This window comes from Pan paniscus, chromosome 4 (assembly GCF_029289425.2).
Source record: "Pan paniscus chromosome 4, NHGRI_mPanPan1-v2.0_pri, whole genome shotgun sequence".
Lineage (NCBI taxonomy): Eukaryota > Metazoa > Chordata > Mammalia > Primates > Hominidae > Pan > Pan paniscus.
In genome coordinates this window covers 60,310,465-60,336,822 of record NC_073253.2, presented here as the reverse complement: position 1 = coordinate 60,336,822, position 26,358 = coordinate 60,310,465, and the positions used below count along the sequence as shown (strand labels likewise).

Here is a 26,358-nt window from a genome sequence, read left to right as displayed (position 1 = left end):
GAACTTTTAGCACAAAAAGTTCAACTATTTGTATCAGTTATTTTTGTCAATTATTGGTTATTATGTTGCATTAAAACTATGGTAGTGAATATATTGTATTAAAAAAAAGAAAGGACCAAATGCCATATATTTGGGGTGGAAATTTGAGCCACAGTTGTATATACTTACTTTTGCAATAGAAATCTATGTCAGATAGCCTAATAGTTTGGAAAACTCTTAAGATGCTAAAATGTCACAGCACAGTCAGGGATATGTATGACATTCAGTAGTATAAACAACAAAGTGTACATGAAACGTCCGTTAACGTTAAGTAATTGGAGTGAGAGTAGGAAAATGCTAATATAAAGGGGCTAGATTCTCTGCCCATTTTACGTCTAACTTAATATTTTCATTTTAACTAATTTTATTTCTCCCATTTTGTGAATGGGCTACAGGACTAAACTAATAACATTAGTTATACAAATCATTCCTATGTAAAATACTTTTGGTGTGAAATTAGAGTGAATAAACTTTTTATTATGATTGGGATTTTTTTCTTTTCGTTTCTGATGCCATCCGTTTAAGAATCAGTGTTCCAGAACAATTGGTATAGCTTTGCATGTTTCTGGCTGGTCGTGACAAATCAGCCACTGTACACTCATAGACAGCAGTACAGTACTTGTCACTGGTGGCCTTTCTGTGACAGAGAGCCTGAAGACTGACGTAAAGCGCAGCCTGTTGTGAACTGTCAAGTGAGTCTGCCAAAAACTCAGCAGACAGAACTAATTGCAGAGAAAAAGGACTTTTGTGCCCTCTTCTCTTTCTTTCCTTTCCTTTTTTTTTTTTAAATAAGACAGATATTGTTAAAGTAGCTTGTTTATGTAAGATTTGTCTGTCTCTCCTCTCATTGCCTGGATCCTTTTTTAACTTAAAGTCTTGCACTGCAGGTCGTTGAGGACTTCCACATGGAGATTGGCACAGGACCAGACTCAAGACACACAACTCATAACAGTTGATGAAAAATTGGTAAGGATTTTCTACTACACACTGCTATGGTTCTGCCTTCAGGGTTATTTTTGTACTATAGATATTCAGTATGGTGTTCCAAGTTTTCAGGAAAGTGATTTGAATTTGAATTTCTAGATTATACCTAAATTTTAAGAAGAAATATTTGTCATCAAAAGATAATTTATATTAAGCATTATAAACAAATACAAAACCATATGCAAATATTAATAAATTAAAATTATGAAAGGTTTTCATTTTTGTGGTGTTTATAACTAGCAGAACATTCATTACTTTTTGTAATGAATGTTTTGCTTTTTATTTTCTCAGTTACACTCCTATTTAAGTTGTGAGATACTTGCTAGTACTATCTAAAACTAAATATATTAGGTTTTCTTGGAAGCATGCGACATTTATTATCACTATATGTATATATGTATATGCATACAAACACATACACACACATTTTATTTCTTCATATGTATGAAGAAATAACTAGCAAGCAACTAGCAAACAACTAGCAAGACTAGCAACAAATGAGTAATAATGTTTTGTGAATCAGTAACAAACAGAATTTTGGCAGCCATCACTTATAAAATTTTTTAGAGTGTGGTCTGTTACTTTACATGCAACTTGATATTTATGCTTCAATAGCATACATTTTGTAATGTTTCCAAAACTTCTGATAGAAATGAGTAATTGTATATGTGTGCTTTTCATTTTATATCTGGTTTACCATTATCAGTGTTTCTTAACTACCCCCTTTATTATTGTACAGTATTTTATCACTCAACTTTGAGCCTGTAAGCTTAATCTAAGTAATAGGTCACACTTAAATTTCTATTTGCACCATTAAAGATACAGACAAATAAATGTATAAGTAAATAGAGACAGTTTGGAAAATTCACATCTTGTGCTGACTGGTTTTATTTTAAAATTATCTCTTCAGTTTACCTACTGACATTGTCATCATCCTGATCTAGGTTACATCATCTTTCACCTAGATTTCTACAGTAGTCTTTGACCTGATCTCCCTAGACTCTTTAATCCTAATCTGATTAATTTTCCTTAGGATGCCAAAATAGTCTTTGAAATGCTGGTATTGTCACCCTCTTTTCGTCCTTTGGTGCTTCCTGTTGCCCTTAGAGTAAACACTAAAATCCTAACATGGTCTTTGACGTCTTGCCTGATTTAGCTCCTGCCTTCCTCTCTAGGTTTATCTTGTACCACTGTGTTTTACATTCTGTGGTCTAGCCACACCAAGCCTGGAACTTGCTACTCTTTTTCCTGCTTCAAGGCATTTGGAGTTCCTGTTCACTCTACCTGGATGCATTTTAACTAATCCCGAGGTCTTCATCCGGTCACCATCTACCTATTCTTCAAATGTTAATCAAACACCACTTGCTTAGTCAAGTATAAAAGAAATGAGGGGCAGAGCATTGTGGCTCATGCCTGTAATCCCAGCACTTTGGGAGGCTGAGGCGGGTGGATCACGAGGTCAGGAGTTTGTGACCAGCCTGACCAACATGGTGATACCCCGTCTCTACTAAAAATACAAAAAATTAGCTGGGCGTGGTGGCGGGTGCCTGTAATCTCAGCTACTCAGGAGGCTGAGGCAGGAGAATCGCTTGAACCTGGGAGGTGGAGGTTGCAGGGAGCCGAGATCGCACCATTACTCTCCAGCCTGGGCAACAAGAATGAAACTCAGTCTGAAAAACAAAACAGAAGAAATGAGGCAGTTATGTGTGTATGAGGTGAGGATGATTTTCACATCCCGCGTGTTCATTAATGAGAGCACTATTATTTTAATTTTTCCTATAAGCATCTTTTTCAACTCTCAGGAGGTTGCCTTTTCTATAAAGTTTTCAAATTTTAGAGTTCACTAATAACTCTTCTAAGTTCTCTTCTTTCTAGTTTGAAGAATGAGTGAGTCAGCCAGTAATACATTGCCCTAAACAGAGTGCTATGAAGCATACCAGAGAGGTAGACAGACTGGATTGGTTTGGTATTTTTAATTATATGTCATAAAATCGGTTGCATACTGCTGAATTTTCTTGCCCTACCTAGATTTTCCCCAGCTTTGTTATACCTTTCTTGAAGTAATAGTTGTCCCTCAGTACCTGTAAGGGGATTGGTTCTAGGACTCCCCTCAAGTACCAAAATCCGTGGATGCTTAAGACCTGTGTTAGACTGTTCTCATATTGTTATAAAGAAATACCTAAGGTGGGACGCAGTGGCTCGTGCCTGTAATCCCAGCACTTTGGGAGGCTGAGGCGGGCAGATCACAAGGTCAGGAGATCGAGACCATCCTGGCTAACATGGTGAAACTTCATCTCTACCAAAAATACAAAAAATTTGCTGGGCGTGGCGGTGTGTGTCTGTAGTCCCAGCTGCTGGGGAGGCTGAGGCAGGAGAATGGCGTGAACCTGGGAGGCAGAGCTTGCAGTGAGCCAAGATCGCGCCACTGCACTCCGGCCTGGGCGATAGAGCGAGACTCCGTCTCAAAAAAAAAAAAAAAAAATTAGCCAGGCATGGTGGTGGGCACCTGTAGTTCCAGCTACTCAGGAGGCTGAGGCAGGAGAATGGTGTGAACCTGGGAGGCGGAGCTTGCAGTGAGTGGAGATGGCGCCACTGCACTCCAGCCTAGGTGACAGAGCGAGACTCTGTCTCAAAAAACAAAACAAAACAAAACTTGAGATTGGGTAATTTATAAAGAAAAGAAGTTTAATTGGCTCATGGTCCTGCAGGCTGCACAAGCATGGCACCAGCATTGCTCGGCTTGTGAGGAGGCCTTAGGGGACCTTTTACTCATGGTGGAAGGTGAAGTGGGAGCAGGCACATCATATGACAAAAGCAGGTGCAAGGGACAGGGTGGTGCCATACACTTTCTGTCACCCAGGCTGGAGTGCAGCGGCGCGATCTCGGCTCACTGCTACCTCCACCTCCCAGTTCAAGTGATTCTTGTGCCTTAGCCTCCCGAGTAGCTAGGATTACAGGTGCCTGCCACCACGCCTGGCTAGTTTTTGTACTTTTAGTAGAGACGGTTTCACCCTGTTGACCAGGCTGGCCTCAAACTCCTGACCTCAGGTAATCCACCTGCCTCGGCCTCCCGAAGTGCTGGGATTACAGGCATGAGTCACCGTGCCCACTGCCATACACTTTTAAATAACCAGATCCCATAAGAACTGACTATCACTAAGACAGCACTAAGCTCTGCATGAGAGATCTGCCTCCATAACCTAATCACCTCACATCCGTCCCCACTTTCAACATTGAGGATTACATTTCAACATGAGAGTTGGGCAGGGACAAATACGCAAACTGTATCAAGTCTTATATCAAATGGCATAGTATTTGCATATAACCTATGCATATTCTCCCATATACTTTAAATCATCTCTAGATTACTTACAATACCTAATACAGTGTAACTGTTATACTGTACTGTTTAGAGAATAATGACAAGAAAAAAGGAGGTATATGTTCAGTACAAATACAACCATACTTTTTCTCTTTTCAAATATTTTTTACCTGCAGTTGGTTTAATCCACAATACAGAAGGCACAGATATGGAGGCCTGACTGTAGATCAGACCAGAATGTCACTATGGCTTTCCAGCTGAAATCAATTGGTTATTATCTTTGGTACATGGCAGACATTTTCTTGAAAATGAACCTGTCACTTCAAGGAAGTGTTGCCCGTGATACACTTCAAGCGCAGTGATAGTTTTTCAACCGTTGTGCCCATCTCTCCTTCCCAGAACGGTCTTTAAATACTAGAAAGATGTCAAGCTCAATCACATCCATGGCAGAATTAAGTTCTATAAAAATTCTAACATTGTGTACTATGCTCAATACTTGGTTGATGGGATTTATCTGCCACAAATCTCAGCATCACAAAATATACCCAGGTAACAAACATGCACATGTACCTCTTGAATCTAAAATTAAAAATTGAAATTCTATAAAAAAAAGAAAAAAAAGACTATTCTAGTGGGATTGGTAATGACACTAACGGATGTGATTTTTGATACTGTGTAATGCAATATATTAACGTTTGGAATATCTATATACCTCTATGAACTAGTATTTTTCGTATGACCAGTGCATGATATAAAATCATGCATGGGTAAAAGTTTCCTTTAAAGTACAAAATAGAACAATGGATTTTAAGTAATCAAGTATGAAAATATTAAGGCTATGAATATTTTGCTCCTTTTTCTAACTACGTATCTGTATGATAATGAGTTTTCTTCATATATTGCAATGAAAACAATCCACCAAAACAGTTTGAATGCAAGAACAGATGTTAGAATTCAGCTGTCCTCCATTAAGCTAGATAGTAGATTTTCAAACGAGTGCCAAAATGCAAATGAGTGCCACTCTTCTCACTTTTCAGTTTTCAAAAATAGAGTTTTTTAAATTAAAATCTTTATATTATTACATAACTGGCTTATTTTAAATTAAATTTATATTTTTTTCTTAATTTTAATTTATTATGTGATAGATATTTATGGATATACAGGCATACTTTGAAGATATTGCTGGTTTGGTTCCAGACCACCACAGTTAAGCAAATACCACAATAAAGCGAGTCATGAAATTTTGTTTTGGCTTCCCAGTGCATATAAAAGTTACGTTTCTACCACATTATGTCTAAAAAATAATGTACATACCTTAATTTTAAAACACTTTATTGCTCAAAAATGCTAACGATCAGCTGAGCCTTTAGGGAATCGTAATCATTTGACTGGTGGAAGGTCTTGCCTCCATGGTGGTGGTTGCTGAAGGTTGGGGTGGCTGTGGTAATTTCTTAAAATAAGACAACAGTGAACTCTGACACACTGATTGACCCTTCCTTTCATGAAAAATTTCTCTGTAGCATGTGACACTGTTTGATATCATTTTACTCACAGTGGAACTTCTTTCAAAATTGGAATCAAGCCTCTTAAACCCCACTGCTGCTTTATCAACTAAGTTTATGGAATAATCTAAATCCTTTGTTGTCATTTCAACAACGTTCACAATCTTTATCAGGAGTAGATTCTATCTCAAGAAACGACTTAGCTCATGCATGAGAAGCAACTTCTGATTTGTTCCAGTTTAATCATGAGATTGTGGCAATTTAATCACTTCTTTAGGCTCCACCCACCACATCTGCAGTGACTTCCTCCACTAAAGTCTTAGATCCTTCAAAGTCATTCATGAGGGTTGGATTCAACTTCTTTCTTTTTTGTTTTTGTTTTCCCATATTGAATCAATATTTATTTCAGGACATGCCATGTCAAAATAAAACAAAGATTCAACTCTTGCCTTTAACAATTGTATTGTATTATAAAAGCACTTTACAACTCCATCCCATGTTTAAGTATAAGTTACTGGCATGTGGGCTAATGATTATCTGTAAGCATTTCTCTATTCAGATCCGTAATCCAGGTGCTCTCTGAATATTACAAGGTGACAATAAGTGGGAAGTGGAGGAGGAAGAGGAAAGAGAGGGGACTAAGGTTCTCCCAGTTTAAGGTTTTGGACTCAGTTTCTTTCAAACGCGTGCTAATGTTGCTATTTTCATCTCCTATGAGTCACAAATGTTCTTAGTGGCATCTTGAATGGGGAATCCTTTCCGGAAGGTTTTCAATTTACTTTGTTCAGATCCATCAGAGGAATCACTCTCTATGGTAGCTATAGCCTTATGAAATGTGTTTCCTAAATAATAAGACTCAAAAGTCAAAATTACTCCTTGGTCCACGGGCTGCAGAGTGGATGTTGTGTTAGCAGGCATGAAAGCGACACCCTTGTACATCTCCATCTTGGGTGAACAGGTGCATGGTCAGTGAGCAGTAATATTTTGAAAATAATCTTTTTTTCTGAGCAGTAGATATTGACACTGGGCATAAAATATTTAGTAAACCATGCTGTAAACAACTGTGTTGCCATCCAGGCTTTGTTATTCATTTATAGAGCAGAGGCAGAAGAGATTTAGCATAATTCTTAAGGGCCCTAGGGTTTTCAGAATGGTCAGTGAGCACCAGAATTGCATTAGCCTCTAAGAGTCAGCCTGTCCTTTGAAGCTTTGAAGCCAGGCATTGACTTCTCTCTAGCTATGAAAGTCCTAGCTGGCATCTTCTTCTGATACAAGGCTGTACATTGAAAATCTATTGTTTAGTATAGCCACCTTTATCAGTTATCTTATCTAGATCTTCTGGATCACTTGCTGTGGCTTCTCTGTCAGCACTTGGGCCTTCACCTTGCACTTTTATATTATATAGATGGCTTCCTTCCTTAGACCTCATGAGCCAACCTCTGCTTTCCTCCCCTCTCAGTCTTCATAGAATTGAAGAGACTTAGGGCCTCCTGGCTCTAGATTAGACTTTGAATTAAGGGAATGTTGTAGCTGGTTTGATCTTCTATCCACTGAAACTTTCTCCAGTTAGCAATAAGGCTGTCTCTTTAGCCTTCTTATCATTCATGTGTTCACTGGAATAGCATTTTTAATTTTCCTCAATAACTTTTCCTTTTCATTCACAACTTGGCTGTTTGGTGCAAGAGGCCTGGCTTTTGGTCTGTCTAGGTTTTTGACATGCCTTCTTCACCTAGCTTAATCATTTCTAAATTTTTACTTAAAGTGAGAGACATGAGACTCTTCCTTTCACTTGAACTCTTATTGTTGGGTTATTAACTGGCCTAATTTCAATATTGTTGTCTCAGTGAATAGAGAGGCCCAAGGAAAGGGTGAGGTACGAGGAAATGGCTTGTCAGTGGAGGACACACACAACCTTTATTAATTTAGTTTGCTATCTAATATGGACGCAGTTTGTGGCACCCCAAAACAATTAAAATAGTAACATCAAAGATCACTGATCACAGAGCACCATAACACATATAATGCAAAAGTTTGAAATATTGGGAGAATTGTCAAAATGTGACACAAAGACTTGAAATGAGCACACACCAGTAGACCTCAACAGAGGGTTGCCAGAATCCTTAAATTTGAAAAAACAAAAACATAAAAAAAAAAAAAAGAAGCACCATTAATCTGTGAAGCACAGTAAAGCAAAGTTCATAAAATGAGGTATGCCTGTATCTTTTATAAACAAAACCTTGGAGTCCCAGTAGTTTTTAACAGTATAAAGGAATCTCAACATCAAAAAGCTTGCGAATCATTCTCCTAAGTCTTCTCTTTTCTGGGTTAAACATCGCCAGGGCTTTGATTTATTTCATATGAGTTCCAGTTAATTAATCATCTTGATTGCCATCCAGTTTGAATCTCTTTTAAAATGTTTTTGCCAGAATTTTTCATACTACAGATGTGGTGCAGGTTGTGGTGGGGATTATTGCCTTTATTCCTTTTAATCATCACAGTTCTAGTAAGGCAACTTTAAATTTAGGTTGTCATACTTATGTGGATTTCATGGAGAGCTAAAACCTCAGATTCTCTCTTTTGTGTGCTGTTATCAAGTCGTGTTTCTTTTCATCCATCTTTAGTATATGATCATTATTTTTAACATATTCACAGAGTCACTCATAGGACATCTTACCCAGTAAAGCTTATTTTATTTTTTTACTGTTACATTTTAGAATTTTCTATACAGTATACAATAAATTACAAGAATTTTCATAGTACTTTGTGGATGTCAGTGCTAATACAAGTACAAAGAAAAACTTGTGGTTTTTTTTTTTTCTGGGCATCAATTATGTATCAACAACATGTATCTTATCTTTTTTTTAGGCATAAAATGTAGAAAGGAAAAGTCTGCTTAGCATTTTCTAGTGCAAGAATCTATTCTTTCATTTTGGAACTATATACAATGTTAACATTGTTGAGTACAAATCTTCAGATAATAAAATTGTGGCAAATCCTGGATTATTGTTAATGAAGAATATGGCATCAGAGTACTTTCTATGTTTCTAATTAGTCAATTTTAGTTTGTTGTGTATAAACTGCTAACTAATCTTTTTACCCTTGAAACTAACAAGAATGTAAATATCAAAAGAGTAGATGACAGCATCTGAAAATAATCCTTTAAGCTTATGTTTAGAAGCACAGTGCTTAAAAAAAAAAACTTTTTGTGGACTGTACCATTATTTCCTAATATATGATACTTCCTACAGATACTAAGGAGATCTTATAAATGGTTGTTTGCTTGGCCCTTGGTTTTTGTTGCAGGAGGAGCTGTGCCATGAGGTTAGGTGAAGAATGTCTTTGCCTTTGTGCTTTATTATGAGGGTAACTTTTTTTTCTTTATGCCTCCCTCCACCTCAGTCTCCTTTCAGGACATTTGATGAATACGCAAGTCCAATGAACATGTTGTCTTTTTTATATTCACTTCAGCTATACAAAAGAGAGAAGTTAAATTTGCAATGCTCTTTAAAGATTTTGAGTAGGTACTCCCCTAAAAAACAACCAAAATATTAATTAGTCCTACATAGATATACCTTCAATTTGCTTTCTGATCATTTTTTTAGCCCATTTTTTACACACTGATTCCTATAACTATTTAGTACAGTTAAAATATTACTAAGAAAATAGAAAAATACCCTCAGAAAATATAGTAGTTTAAATTTATTAGTAAAAATGACACAAAATAAGCTTTAATAGTTTAGACATTACATATATTGTTTTTATATAAATTATGTTGGCTGCTATCTTTCCTTCATTCTTTGTTTATTTATTCAATAAATACTTACATATGCCAGGCACTATGCTTCAGTGTTGTATTGACACTTTACATTGTTTTCATTTATATGCTAAGTTATTTTGTTTAAAAACTATTAAGCACCACCTGTTTTAACTTTTACAAAGGTAGTATAGTTAGTTAGATATGCATCCTCAATTTAAATGTATGTGAAAAAGGAAACTTTTTATTTAGCAATCTGTAAAACTTAAATCTTTTGGGAGTGTGTGGAGTGAGGAAGGACATCTATTATTTCAAAACTTTTTTGAGAAATTATAGCACAATGCTATTAATGTAAAATCCTAATAGTTTTGACATTTTTAGCACTCTAATAATATCTTTATTTAAAAATCAGGTGTGCCTGCAAAACAAATGTTGTCAGTATTCTGAATGTTGCCAATTGGTTGTATTTTGCTACTTGAAAATTTCTTCCAAATAGCAATTAAACAGCACTTAAGCTTTGGTACCTGCTGAGGCTTGCAATAAATAAATCGCTGTTTGATTAATTAGCACACGGTACTGGTAGCATGCTCAGCCGATGAGGTTTTAATATTGCTGTGTTAGAATGTCTGTAAGCAGCAGCAAGTTATTTAATACAATTTTTTTGTCAATTTGTAATAGTTAAAAAAATTTTATTACTCGAACTTATTCTAAGAAGTTTGTAAAATTGAATGGTTTTTGCAAGTCTTCGAAAATAAAACAACTACGTTTGCTGTACAAGTATTTGTTGGTTTTATGTTGTTTTTTCTTCCTGACATACTAAAAGTTTATAGATGAAAACTTATATAAGTCTGCAAACTTGAATTAAAAATTGATCATTAAGAGGTGACCTACACAAAAAGATAACCTTAAGTTAAAGGCTTACTTTTGCTTTGACTGTTTACTTTTTTTTCCCCTCTAAGGGGTCAGTTTTCTTTTGGTGAGATTACTTTCTTTTGGTGTATGGCAGTGCTATCTCTGCTAGATTACTGGAAGGAGTAGTGTCTGTGATTGGGGTTATACAGCTTTCTAGCATCTCAAGTGTCTGTTTTGTCTGGACTTTACTCACGCAGCATTCTTGTGCAAAAATTTCAAGGCTTTAGTCTGGAGCACTGGGTCAAAGGATATGTCTCTTTGAAGGGTAGACAGGAGTTTTTTATGTTTTATTCACTAAGTAGTATTTCATTTTACATCAAAGAATAGCAGCCTTTGAGAACCTACCATGGTGGCAGTTTAGCGTGTGGGTTTTTTTCTTTAAGACTTTCACTAGATATGTATAATGTTTCTTCAAGTGTTTCATCCTACAAAATGCCTATTTTTATTCTTAGATGAAACTTCTAATATAAAAAGAGAAGAATCATGACTAAATATAAATGTTTGTTGCAATAAATTTTGTTTTAAAAGCAACTATAGTTTTATTTTTAAAATGTATTTCCCTGTGTCAGTTTTTACACTACCCACAAGCTATTGAAAAAAAAAAAATGGATGAATAGCCTTTAAGATTGCAGCAATACTGTTGCTTAAAATTCTAAGGAAGCAGTAATGACTAGTGATTTTGGAAGTGTAGATTTCATAGTGAAATGGTCATTCCTTAATTATTCCTTTTTTAGTACTGTCATGTGTGTATGTAGGAGAGATTGATTTTGAAAAATACCAGACTCAAGTAATGGAAAATGTTAAGACTTCTTGAAGCTAGAAGGAAAGCTCTTCTTTTTGTACTTTTTGTGTAAGTTAATCAGTAAATGATCATATAAAAAGTGATTGCTTTACATGTTTGGAAGATTATTACATTGTGTTTCATATTTTTGTCTCATGACATGTATCTATAAACATGAACTAATATTAAAAGTTTTTTATGTTTATAAATAAAACATGCTCTTAAATAGTTGAAAGTTTATCAAAATAGTTAATCGTTTAAAATGAATTTTTTCTACTCCCCTTGATGTAATTTTAAAACCTGTTATATTTAACTATGATGGATCATTAAAACAAGTCAGTTATTATTTTTCAAATGTAATTATTTCTAAATTCTTTAGATAAATAAAATTCTGCAGAACTTTGTTGTTTAAAATATATGCTTATTGAAATGTTATTTTTATGTAGTATCAAGCTATGTAAAACTTAGATGTACTAAATATCACAAAGAAAATGAATGTTAAGTATTACAGTTTTTATATACAGACAGGAACCATTAAAACTTAGAGAATGATCGTTCTATATTTAAATTGTTTAAGGAACAAAAGATCTTTCCCCTACAGTATTCAGCCATCTCTATTATCTGTGATTCTTCAGCAATTAAAGCAGATTTATTTTCCTCTTTGTTCCTACTTGGAATACTTGAACAATACTGGAGAATTGAACTGACTGAAATGTTTTATCTTTCAAAAGGTTTAAAGTTCTATGTACCAATTAGCAAAATACAGTAAAGGTTTAAACTGTTAATAGCCACAACATCTTTAATGCATAGACCTGTAGTATGCTAGTGCTGTATAACAGTTCTCCATTGTATGTCTCTTTTAAGCAGAGTAACTGTGTCAGTTCTTTTCTTGCTTTACTACCTGCTGTGTATGGAAATTGTGTATAGTACTTGACACTTGCTTTCAAGAATTTAAAATTCTTGCATGTTATTATGTAGGAAACTTTGGCTCTCAAGAAAATAGAATTGATAATATTTCATTTGTTTGGATTTTAAGTTTAGGTTTTTTGTCATATTCTAGAGAGTACTCATTTATATCTGAAAATACATTATTAGTCTATTACTCATTAGTGAATTTGAAGTACATAAACTGTATGTTATCTCCTTGAAAATTGCTTATCTAATTTTTTTCATTTAACTGAATGTAATTATAAAGAAACCATCAAATTTATGGTAGGGTATGCAGATAGATCCCTGATGCTTTATTTTACACTCTATTTGAATTTGGTTTTGGGTTTTTTGTTTTGTTTTGTTTTGGTCTTTTTGGTAGTAAATAGTACTTTGTTTTCAAAGTTATAGCTCTTGAATTAGCCAGCTTGCCAGATAAGTTTACAAGAATTAATCCAAATACTTAAACTTGTTAAAGCCTTATATCTGCCATTTTGTAGTAAGTTCTCAATGAAGGTAGGGTGAGAGGAGGTAAAGAAATAGAAGTAGTATCTTTTGGTGACAATTATATTTTCTTTTTATATCATGTATCTCAGAATAGAATTAGAGCAAAAGAAAGGAGAACGTAGACTTTAAAATTTGAGACTAGCAAACTTTGATTCTATTTCTGTGTTCAGGTTTTCTAATTTTATATGACCTAGTGTCTGCTTCTATTCTACTCTTCAAAATACCACCTGCAAGCATGTGAGATATTCATGTTTTATAAGATGGGGAAGTTTGAAAAATAGGGCAGTGATATGGAAGCTTTACTGTATGCAGTATACTATGTCTCCACAAAACTGCTTCTTTATAAGGCATACTTTTCTAGAAATGTGTGAATAGGCTTTTTGTTCAGTTGCTGTTTCATGTTTAATACTTTACTTCTAAAGGCTTTCAGCATATTTCATGTTAGTTGATGAGGGTTTTTTAAATGTTAATGCTTCCAATAAAATAGACATGAAAAATAAACTTGGCTTTCTCTAAACAACATATAGGATACAGAAATATACCAAAATGTTGGGCTGAGAATGCTAACTTAAAGAACTGAGGATCTGATTAGTGTACTGATGTACATCTATTCCAGTGACTACTGAGTATATATTGTGTAAATTAAGATGTATCCATTAAAGATAATTTTTAAACCTAATTGGGTAGTTTAAGATTTGACATCCAAAGAATTAAAACAAGATTTCTGATTTAGTATGCATTATAATATCTTAAACATTCAAATATGGCAGCTATAGCCTGTGCCCAGGTTGTTCTGAGATTAGAAGTCCTCTAGATCTAGTAGTTTTCATCTAGGACAATCTGTAGTTGTGAAGATCATTCAAGAGATTTTTTTACTTGTCTCTTATTTATAATGTAAAATATTATTATCCTTTCCTTCATTCATTCAATTTTTTTTTTAGCATATTCTAGGCCCTGGGGATGTAGCTATGAACAAAGCACAACCACCATGTCCTTAGAGCTTATATTCTCATGCTTAAGCATATGCCAGCTTTATTCATAAATAATTATGGTATTTTTCATAGATTATGAATATTAGGGAAAAAACAAATCTAGGTGATGAGACAGAGAATAGCTGGGGTTTGGGTGAAATAGGGGTCATTTAAGTAGGGCAGTCAACGAAACCCACTTTGAGATGTTGTGCTATGTGAATTAAGATCTGAATTGATAAGAAAGAAGCAGCTGTGTGAGTATCTAAGGTAAGAGCATTTTGAGTAAAGGGAAAAGCTAATGACCAAAAGTGTAGCTGGTAGTAGTCAAATAACAGACGGAAAGATATGACATAATAAGAAAGGAGGAGAATGATATAAAATGAGATCAGAGGTGTGGGCAGGAGCTGGATCAGGTAAGAAGGCTCTTTAGGCCCATAGTAAGAAATTTGAATATTATTTGAATTATAATGAGAAGGCTTTATATAATTCTAAGTAGAAAAGTGGTTTGATCCGATTTATTTGTAAAAGCTAGAAAATTACTAAGCTATTATGGTTAAGGGCAACTTTAAAGAAGCTCAAAGGAAATGGTTAGTTTGCTGCCATTTTAATTTGAAGGAACCTAATTTTTGTCTTTGCATAGGTTTTATATACGATATAACAATTTGGTGATTTTTTTTCTATTAAAGAATCTTCTGAATTTGAAATTGCTTTTTGAGAAAGGCAGTATTGGGACCAGGAATAATAAATTCATCTCTCTAATTCTCCATAGCCCTTCTTTCTCTGCCCTGCCCCCTTCTCCACCAAGGGAAAAAATGTTAAAGATTTGTCATAGTGGAAAAGGAAGATAAGAATAAATTGGCTGAGGTGCTGTCCACCAGTTTGGTGCTGATAGCTTCAAATATATTTGAGTTCTGCACCTTGCTTTTGCCAGTGGCATGGGTTGATGGTGATAGTTGTCTGTCTTCATCTTAACTTTGACTGCACTTCCTCTTGTTCTGCCTCTCCTTTCCCCCGTCTTACTCTCTGCTTCTTGAAATCTCTCTTCACAGTTTGTATGGCTTTTCCCCTCTGTCTTTTGACACTCTGTCTTTTGCTGACTATGTGGCTGTAGGTCATCTCTCTCTCCCTTTCTGGCTACATGTGTTTTCCTGATACCACCTTATTCCCTTCCATTTTTTTCATTTTTCCTGCCTTCCCTTCTGTCTCTCTCTAGTTTTGGCTTTCTGTGTCATTCTTTGGCCCTCATTTTTTCCCCCACTCCCCTGTCTCTTCTACCGCCCGTTTTCTTCTTCCTTCCATTCTTTTTATTCCGTACTTCTGTTCCTTTCATCTTTCTTCTTCTTTCTCTCACTTTCCCAAAATGACTAAGGAGCAACATCAAAACTAGTGGGAGAGACAAAAGGTGCCCCACCCTCTAAGCACTTCTTTAAAAATTGTCATATTTCCTCTTTTGTAAATATATAGGACTTTTAGAAACATTTAATAACTGAAAAAGAAATGGTTTATACATTATTACATTATTTGAAATGTTCACTCTAGTGAGGTACATGGGATAATGGCAAGATCATGGACTAATTATAAATATAGCCTTAGATCTTTAGTCATCTCTTCTTTTAGCTGTATAACCTGAAGCAAGTTATTTAACCTCTGTGAGTGTCCTCATCTTATAAAATGAATATACCTTTTAATATTTGTTTTGAAAGTTAATTGAGAATACCAACACTAAACAAGAGGAGACCCTGGGTGCAGTGGCTCACAACTGTAACCCCAGCACTTTAGGAGGCCTAGTTGTGAGGATCACTTGAGCCTAGGAGTTTGAGACCAGCCTAGGCAAATGGGGAAACCTCATCTCTTCCAAAAAAAAATTAGCCGAGGGTAGTGGCGCGTGCCTGTGGTCCTAGCTACCTGGGAGACTGAGTCAGGAGCTGAACTATTAATACTCAGGAGATTGAGGTTGCAGTGAGGCGTGATCATGCCACTGCACTGAGCCTGGGTGACGGAGTGAGACACTGTCTCCAAAATAAATAAATAAATAATGCATTATGTTCATTATTCACTAAAAAGTGTTTTTCTTCCTTTTTTTGCTACTTGGAGTTGTTAGCCTGGAGAGAGAAGCAAGCTGGAATTATAATTATTATTCTTAATCAGTTTTGAATTATTATGGAGCCCATTCTTGTGAATCAAATCTGCAGTGCAGGTACTAAGTTCTAGGGCACCCTGGAGCACAATATTGGCTTCACAGTGGTCCTATGTTAGTCATGTGTGTATACGTATGTACATGTATATTTGGTAATGATTTTTGTCATGTAACTTGCCTTTTCTAACAGCCTGTGGCACTAATATCATCTGTGATATTATCTCTCAATATACAGTTTCTGACAATCAACTATGTAATTCTTTAATTGGTAGATAGGTGTATTGCTATATAATTATCCTTCCAGTGAGAAATTTCTTTATTCTTTTTAATGGTGGAAATTTGTAACTGTATTACTTCAAGGAAGTTTCCAAAGTACTTATTCCTATTATTATATTTGGTCATTAAACCCTGTGTAATTAAAAAATTACTGGTTTTAGGCTGGGCACAGTGGCTCAAACCTGTAATCCTAGCACTTTGGGAGGCTGAGGTGGGTGGATTGCCTGAGCTCAGGAGTTCAAGACCAGCCTGGGCAACATGGTGAAACCCCGTCCCTACTAAAATACAAAAAATTAGCTGGTCGTGGGGTCGCGTGTCTGTAGTCACAGCTACTCAGGCGGCTGAGACATGAAAATTGCTTGAACCCGGGAGGCGGAGGTTGCAGTGAGCTAAGATCGCGCCACTGTACTCCAGCTTGGGCAACTGAGTGAGACTGTCTCCAAAATAATAATAATAATAATAATAATAATAATAATAATAATAATTACTGGTTTTAATAGTAAGGCATAGACATATCAAAAATCACATTAGAGGCCGGGCACGGTGGCTCACACCTGTAATCCCAGCACTTTGGGAGGCCGAGGCAGGTGGATCAGGAGTTCAAGACCAGCTTGGCCAACATAGTGAAACCCCTTTTCTGCTAAAAATTAAAAAAAAAAAAAAAAAAATTAGCCGGGTGTGGTGGCGGGTGCCTGTAGTCCCAGCTACTTGGGAGGCTGAGGCAGAATCGCTTGAACCCAGAAGGCGGAGGTTGCAGTGAGCCAAGATGGCGCCACTGCACTCCAGCCTGGGTGACACAGCAAGACACTGTCTCAAAGAAAAAAAAAAAAACAAAAAAACACATTATACATCATAAATATATCAAATTTTACTACCAATAAAAAAGATACATATTTTTTAAAAACATAGTAATATGTACATGTTGTGGAAACATTTATTTGGAAATGAAGAAAGCATAATGAAGAAAATTAAAATCACCTTAATCTCAGTCTTGGTGAATTTACTTCTTTTTTATATGAATATTTAAACACACTAATATCTAATGTATTTATATGTAAGACAAATTGTTTTACAGTTTTTTATCCTGTTTTTCACTTTATTATTATGTGACTATATTTCTTTAAAATTATTCAAAAGCATAATTATAAACGAATGTATAATCTTTCATTGTATGGCTGTACCATAATACCTTAGCCATCATGCAGTTTTTGTACTGCAGGTTGTTTACAATTTTTTGCAACTATACGCAATGCTAGAATGAACATCTTTATACCTAAGTCTAATCTTTGATGACATCTTTATTTTAGTATCAATTCTTTGAAGTGGGATTACTAAATTGAAGGGTTTAGTATCAACATTTTAGGCCAGGCGCAGTGGCAAGGTGGGAGGATTGCCTGAGCCCAGGAGTTCAAGACCAGCCTGGGCAACATCGCAAGACCCCATCTCAAAAAATGTAAAAAAAAAAAAAAAGTATCAACATTTTAAATATTTTTTGATACCTAGAGATAATTGATACAGAATACTTTTAGAGAAGATTTTACCAATGTAACTTTAGAGATGTGGCTTTATTTTTAATATACATGGCCTAGTTCTGTGGATACTTTTCAGACTCTGACACGGGGGCATGTAGCAAATTCTACCTAACAGATAAATACCATATATCTAAGAATTAGAGTATAATAAAAATACTTAATACATTAATGATGCAACATTGATTTAGAGTACTTCAAGGCTTAGTATATCCTAAGGATCAACTTATAAATTTATGTATCATTGTACTATAAATTGGTGGATATTGCTGGTTGATGAGATTTCTATCACAAATCTCTGTATACTAGGCCAATGCATAGCAGTTAGTGCTACAGAAGCATTAACTGTTGCTGCTGCTGCTACATTAGTACCACTGTTACTATTATTTTATAAAGCATTATAACAGAGTTTGTGGCATAAATAATGTATCTGAGGAAGTTATGAAACTTTCTACCTATTCTTACATTCAGTCTGTTTTTGTTTTGTTATAAAGCCTTTCCAAAACAATGCAAGGTAAACATCATCCTCTGAAATATCTACAGTACTTATCTTCATCATTTATTTGGCGAACTACATTATTACTGATTTCAAATTTAATTCTGTAGTCAGCAACATACTCTATGATTTCAATTTTCAGATTTCTTGAGACTTTTTTATCACCTAGTATATGGTCTGTCTTGATTAATGTTTCATACACAATTTGAAAGAATATGCATTCTCCAGTTTTTGGGTTGGGTGTTCCAAAAATTTCAATTAAGTTTTAAGTTGACTAATAGTGTTACTCACATTTTGTATATCTTTACCAATATTTTTGTCCACATTTTCTGTTAGTTCTTGAGAGAGAAGAGTTAACGTCTCAAACTATAATTGGTATCTTTCCTGTGTGTGTTGGATCACATTTTTGCTTCACTTATTTTGAAACTACTGTTGGGTGGTGCATTAACATTGAAAATTGTTGTGTGTTCTTGATAAGTTGTTGCTTTATTCTTATGTGATGTCCCTCTTTATCCTGGTGCTGTTCTTTTTCTGAAGTCGAATTTGATAATAATATATAACTGCCTCAGTTTTCTTATTCTTAGTTTTGTATGGTACATCTTATTCTCATTTGTGAGTTTATATTTAAAGTTTGACCTTTGCGATTATATGTGGGTCTTACTTTTTTATTTAGTTTGACAATTTCTGTCTTTTAATTTTGTGTTTAAAAAATTATGTGCAAAATATTTATTGATATAATTGGGTTTACATTTATCATCTTGCTGCTTGTTTTCTATTTGTCCTATCTGATTTCTTTTTTCTTTCTTTTTTGTTTTAACAGTTGCTTTAGGGATTACAATATGCATCCTTAACTTTTCATAGTCTGCCATGAACTAATAATGTATTACTTCATTTGTAACATAAGAACCTTAAAACAGTACTTCCACTTGTCATTCCAGTCCTTTGTGTTAATGTTGACACACATTTTACTTCCATATTTGTTATAAACCTCATAGTAAATTATTATTTTTGCATTAAACAGTTGTCTTTTAAATAAATTTAGAAGTGAGAAGAAAAATCTTTTGTACTTACTCACAAATTTATCATTTTTGTTGCTCTTAATTATTATACTTCATATAGATAAAGTTTCCATCTGGTATCCTTTTCCTTTAGCCTAAAGAGCCTTATTTAACATGTCTTACAGTGCTGTTCTGTTGGGCAGAAATCTCTCAGCTTTTATCTAGAAATCCCTTTATTTTGACTCCACTTTTGACAGACCTTGTCTTAGCTCAGGGTGCCACAACAAAATACCATAGACTGGGTGGTTCAAACAACAGAAATTTAGTTTCTGACAGTTTTGAAGGCTAGAATTCCAAGGTTAAGGTACCAGCATGGTCGTTTCTGTTGAGGGCTGTCTTCCTAGCTTGTAGAAGGCCACCTCCTTGATGTGTCTACATGGCCACAGAGAGAGAGAAAAAGCAGGTGAGCTTTGTCATATCTCTTCTCATAAGGGCACTAATCCCATTATGAGGGCCTTACTCATGATCTCATCTAACCCTAATTACCTCCCAAAGGCCCCATTTCTAAATACCATCACATTTAGGATTAGGGACTCACTATACAAATTTTGGGAGACTACAAACATTCAGTTCATAACAGACCTTTTCATTGGATATAGAATTCTAGGTTGAAGATGGGAATGACTTAAAAATGTCATTCCAGTTTTCTTTTTTGAAAAATTGTGTTAAAATATACATTGCACAAAGTTTACCATTTTTAAGAGCACAATTCAGTGGCATTAACCCCATTCATAATGTTAAGCAATCATCACCACTATTTCCAGAGCTTTTTCATCATCCCGAATAGAAACTCTGTACCCATTAAATATTAACCGTCCTTTATGCTCTCCCCTGTTCCTCATAACCTCTATTATACTTTCTGTGTTATAGCATGTGTCAGAATTTCATTCCTTTTAAAGGCTCTACATAATAGTTCCATTTTATGTGTATATCACACTTTGTTTATCCATCCTTCTGTTGTCGAACATTTGGATTGTTTCTAGGGCTATTGTAAATAATGCTGCTATTAATATGGATGTCTAAATATTTGTTCAAATCTCTGCTTTCAAGTTTTTAGGAAGATGCCCCAAAGTAGAATTGTTGGATCATGTAGTTATTATACGTTGAGCATTTTGAGGAACTACATACTGTTTTCCATATTGGCTGCACCATTTTACATTCCCACAGCAATACACAAAGGTTCCAGTTTCTCTGCATCCTCACCAACATGTGTTATTTTCCATTTTCATTATAATAGCCATCCTAATGTGTGTGAAGTAGTATCTCAGTGTGGTTTTGATTTGCATGTTCTTAATAAATTAGTGATGTTGAGCATCTTTTTGTGTGTTTATTTGCCATTTATGTATCTTTGGAGAAATGTCTATTCAAGTTCTTTGTTCATTTTGAATTAGGTGGTGGTTTTTTGTTGAGTTTTCAGGGTTTTCTGTATATTCTGGATCTTAATCCTCTATCAGCTAGATGTCCTTTGATGCACAAAAATTTTAATTTTGATGATGTCTGATTTATCTGTATTTTTTTGTTGCATGTGCTTTTATTGTCATATCCAGTAATTCCTTACCAAATTCACTGTCAAAGATTTCCTCCTATGTTTTCTTCTCAAAGTTTTACAGTTTTAGCTCTTCCATTGAGGTCTTTGATCTGTTTGTTTGTTTGTTTGTTTGTTTGTTTTGAGACGGAATCTCCCTCTGTCACCCAGGCTAGAGTGCAGTGGCGCAATCTCGGCTCACTACAACCTCTGCCTCCCGGGATCAAGTGATTCTTCTGCCTCAGCCTCCTGAGTAGCTGGGACTACAGGCGTGCACCACCATGCCCTCTTAATTTTTGTATTCTTAGTAGAGATGGGGTTTCACCATATTGGCCAGGCTACTCTTGAATTCCTGACCTCATGATCTGCCTGCCTCAGCCTCCCAAAGTGCTGGGATTACAGGCATGAGCCACCACGCCCGGCCCTTTGATCCATTTTTAGTTAACTGTTGTATATGGTGTAAGACAAGGATTCATTTTCATTCTTTAGAATTGGATATCCAGTTTTCCCAGCACCATTTGTTGGTGCTTTCCACATCAAATGGTCTTGGCACTTCTTTAAAAAACCAATTGGCTATATATGCAAGGGTTTATTTCTAGGCTATTTTATTTCATTGGCCCATATATCTATTCTCTGTCATACCAAACTAATTATTGTAGCTTTGTAGTAAGTTTTAAAATCGGGATTTATGAGTCCTCCAGCTTCGTTCTTCATTTTCAAGATTGTTTTGAAACAAAGATTTCACGTGAATTTTAGGATGGATTTTTCTATTTCTACCCCCAAAATGTCACTTTTTATAGGGATTGCATTGAATCTGTAGATTGATTGCTTTGGGTAGTATTGTCATCTTAACAATACTGATGTTTCCAGTTGATGAACACAGGATGTCTTCCCACTTACTTATGTCTTTAATTTCTTTTAACAGTGTTTTGTGGTTTTCAGTGTACAAATCTTTTGTTTTCTAAGTTTGTTCCTAAGTATTACATTCTTTTCTATGCCATTGTAAATGGGATTGTTTTTGTAATTTACTTTTTAGATTGTTCATTGTGAGTGTATAGAACATAACTGATTTTTGTATATTGATGTTATATTTGCAAACTTGGTGAATTTGTTTATTATCTCTAACAGGTTTTTTTGGTGGAATCTTTAGGGTTTTTCACATATGTCATCTGGGAACAGAGATAATTATACATCTTTACAAGTTTGGATGGCTTTTATTTCTTTTTCTTGTCCAATTGCTCTGGCTAGAACTTCCAGTACTACATTGAATAGAATTAGTAAAAGTGGGCATCATTGTCTTTTTCCTCATATTAGAGGAAAAGCTTTCAGTCTTTTCTGGGTTTGTGTTGTTGTTTGGTGTGTTTTGTTTGTTTGTTTGTTTTTGTTTTTTGAGATAGGGTCTCTGTGCAGTGGCCTAATCTTGTCTCACTGCAGCCTTGAACTCCTGAGCTCAAGAGATCCTCCCACCTCATCTTCCTGAGTAGCTGGGAATATAGGCACACACCACTATACCCAGATAGTTTTGGCTTTATTTTTTGTAGAAATGGGGTTCGCCATGTTACCCAGGCTGGTTTTGAACTCCTGAGCTCATGCAGTCTGCCTGCCTCAGTCTCCCAAAGTGCTGGGATTACAGTTTTCTGTTTTCTTTTATCATCATTACTTTGTAGGTAATGTGTCTTTCTTAAGACTACTTTTATGATAATTATCTTATCTTTAAACTTCAGAAATTTTGTTACACTATGTTTTTGTGTGGTTTTCTTTACATGTATCTTGGTTAGGGTTCATTAAGATTCTTGGAATTTTTGATTAGTATTCTTAAAAATTGGAAAATTTGGAAATTTTTCTTCAAAAAACATTTCTGCTTCAATCTTTCATCTTCTGTAACTATAACACTTATATTGTACTGCTTAATATTTTCTAGCCAGTCACTGAGGCCCAGTTTGACTTCCAGTCTTTTTCCACTATGTAGTGCAATTTGGTTAGTTTCTATTGTCCTGTCTTCAAATTTACTGATCTTTTCTTCTGTTGGTGTCCAATTTTCTATTAATCCCTTACAGTATTTATCATTTTAGATACTATATTTTTCAGCTCTAGAATTTCTATTTAGTTCTTTAATATAGTTTCCATTATTCTGCAGAAATTTTTGAACTGTTCACTCATTTTGTCCATCTTTTTTCTTTAAATCTTTTAACATATTTATAGTCATTATTTATAAATCTACATCATTTCAGGGCCTATTTCTATTGATTATTTTGTTATTGTAGTTGTTGTTTCCCTTTTACATACACATTTAATGATTTTTTTAAAATTATACCTTAAGTTCTGGGGTACATGTGCACAACGTGCAGGTCTGTTACATAGGTATATATGTGCCATGCTGGTTTGCTGCACCTATCAACTCATCATTTACATTAGGTATTTCTCCTAATGCTATGCCTCCCCTAGCCCCCCACCCTCTGATGGGCCCTGGGTTGTGATGTTCCCCGCCCTGTGTCCAAGTGTTCTCATTGTTCAACTCCCACTTATGAGTGAGAACATGCGGTGTTAGGTTTTCTCTTCTTCTGTTACTTTGCGGATAATGATGGTTTCCAGTTTCATCCATGTCCCTGCAAAGGACATGAACTCATCCTTTTTAATGGCTGTATAGTATTCCATGGTGTATATGTGCCACATTTTCTTTATCCAGTCTATCATTGATGGGCATTTGGGTTGGTTCCAAGTCTTTGCTGTTGTGAACACTGCCGCAATAAACATATGTGCCTGTATCTTTATAGTAGAATGATTTATAATCCTTTGGGTACCCAGTAATGGGATTGCTGGGTCAAATGGTATTTCTAGTTCTAGATCCTTGAGGAGTCACCACACTGTTTTCCACAATGGTTGAACTACTTTACACTTCCACCAACAATGTAAAAGCGTTCATATTTCTCCACATCCTCTCCAGCATCTGTTGTTTCCTGACATTTTAATGATCGCCATTCTAACTGGCATGAGATGGTATCTCATTGTGGTTTTGATTTGCATTTCTCTAATGACCAGTGATGATGAGCATTTTTTCATAAGTTTGTTGGCTGCATAAATGTCTTCTTTTGAGAAGTGTCTGTTCATATCCTTCACCCACTTTTTGATGGGGCTGTTGGTTTTTTTTCTCATAAATTTGTTTAAGTTCTTTGCAGATTCTGGATATTAGTCCTTTGTCAGATTGATAGATTGCAAACATTTTCTCCCTTTCTGTAGGTTGCCTGTTCACTCTGATGATAGTTTCTTTTGCTGTGCAGTAGCTGTTTAGTTTAATTCGATCCCATATGTCTATTTTGACTTTTGTTACAATTGCTTTTGGTGTTTTAGTCATGAAGTCTTTGCCCATGCCTGCATCCTGAATGGTAATGCCTAGGTTTTCTTCTAGGGTTTTTATAGTTTTAGGTCTTACATTTAAGTCTTTAATTTATCTTGAGTTAACTTTTGTATAAGGTGTAAGGAAGGGATCCAGTTTCAGCTTTCTACATATGGCTAGCCAGTTCCCAGCACCATTTATTAAAAAGGGAATCCTTTCCCCATTGCGTGTTTTTGTCAGGTTTGTCAAAGATCAGATGGTTGTAGATATGTGGGGTTGTTTCTGAGGCCTCTGTTCTGTTCCATTGGTCTATATATCTGTTTTGGTACCAGTACCATGTTGTTTTGGTTACTGTACCCTTGTTGTATAGTTAAAAGTCAGGTAGCATGATGCCTCTAGCTTTGTTCTTTTTGCTTAGGATTGTCTTGGCTATGTGGGCTCCTTTTTGGTTCCATATGAAATTTAAAGTAGTTTTTTCGAATTCTGTGAAGAAAGCCAGTGGTACCTTGATGGGTATAGCTTTGAATCTGTAAATTACTTTGGGCAGTATGTTTATTTTCACGATATTGATTCTTCCTATCCATGAGCATGGAATGTTCTTTCGTTTGTTCGTGTCCTCTTTTATTTCATTGAGCAGTGGTTTGTAGTTCTCCTTGAAGAGGTCCTTCACATCCCTTGTAAGTTGGATTCCTAGGTATTTTATTCTCTTTGTAGTAATTGTGAATGGGAGTTCACTCAAGATCTGGCTCTCTGTTTGTCTGTTATTGGTGTATAAGAATGCTTGTGATTTTTGCATATTGATTTTGTATCCTGAGACTTCGCTGAAGTTGCTTATCAGCTTAAGGAGATTTTGGGCTGAGACCATGGTACTTTCATGATACACAATAGTGTCATCTGCAAGCAGAGACAATTTGACTTCCTCTTTTCCTAATTGAATACCCTTTATTTCTTTCTCTTGCCTGATTGCCCTGACCAGAGCTTCCAGTACTGTGTTGAATAGGAGTGGTGAGAGAGGGCATCCTTGTCTTGTGCCGGTTTTTAAAGGGAATGCTTCCAGTTTTTGCCCATTCAGTATGATATTGGCTGTAGGTTTGTCATAAATAGCTCTTATTATTTTGAGATACGTTCCATAATACCTAGTTTATTGAGAGTTTTTAGCATGAAGGGCTGTTGAATTTTGTCGAAGGCCTTTTCTGCATCTATTGAGATAATCATGTGGTTTTTGTCATTGGTTCTGTTTATGTGATGGATTACATTTATTGGTTTGCATATGTTGAAGCAGCCTTGCATCCCAGGGATGAAGCTGACTTGATTGTGGTGGATAAGCTTTTTGATGTGCTGCTGGATTTGGTTTGCTAGCATTTTATTGAGGATTTTTGCATCGATGTTCATCACGGGTATTGGCATAACATTTTCTTTTTTTGTTGTGTCTCTGCCAGTTTTTGGTATCAGGATGATACTGGCCTCATAAAGTGAGTTAAGGAGGACTCCCTCATTTTCTATTGATTGGAATAGTTTCAGAAGGAATGGTATGAGCTCCCCTTTGTACCTCTGGTAGAATTCAGCTATGAATCTGTCTGGTCCTGGACTTTTTTTGGTTGGTAGGCTATTATTGCCCCAATTTTAGAATCCGTTATTGGTCTATTCAGAGATTTGACTTCTTCCTGGTTTAGTTTTGGGAGGGTTTATGTGTTCAGGAATTTATTCATTTCTTCTAGATTTTCTAGTTTATTTGCATAGAGTTGTCTATAGTATTCTCTGATAGTAGTTTGTATTTCTGTTTGATCGGTGGTGATATCCACTTTATTATTTTTTATTTAGTCTATTTGATTCTTCTCTCTTCTTTATTAGTCTTGCTAGCAGTCTATCTATTTTGTTGATCTTTTTAAAAAACCAGCTTCTGGATTCATTGATTTATTTTTTTGAAGGGTGTTTTTGTGTCTCTGTTTCCTTCAATCCTGCTCTGATATTAGTTATTTCTTGCCTTCTGCTAGCCTTTGAATTTGTTTGCTTTTGCTTCTCTAGTTCTTTAAATTGTGATGTTAGGGTGTCAGTTTTAGCTCTTTCCTGCTTTCTCTTGTGGGCATTTAGTGCTATAAATTTCCCTCTACACACTGCTTTAAATGTGTCCCAGAGATTCTGGTACGTTGTGTCTTTGTTCTCACTGGTTTCAAAGAACATCTTTATTTCTGCCTTCATTTTGTTATTTACCCAGTAGTCATTCAGGAGGAGGTTGTTCAGTTTCCATGTAGTTTTGCAGTTTTGAGTGAGTTTCTTAATCCTGAGTTCTAATTTGATTGTACT

General features: G+C 35.3%; 1 protein-coding gene across 4 annotated transcripts in view; it reads left to right on the top strand.

The window, feature by feature from the left end:
• NDUFS4 (NADH:ubiquinone oxidoreductase subunit S4) overlaps positions 1-26,358 on the top strand; it is a 122,642-nt gene that overhangs the window by 41,840 nt on the left and 54,444 nt on the right. For all 4 annotated transcript variants that reach the window (XM_057302301.1, XM_003827354.5, XM_055112390.1 and 1 more), the window contains exon 2: positions 927-1,005. In XM_057302301.1, the coding sequence (XP_057158284.1) occupies positions 927-1,005 (79 nt within the window). The remainder of the gene's footprint in view (positions 1-926; positions 1,006-26,358) is intronic.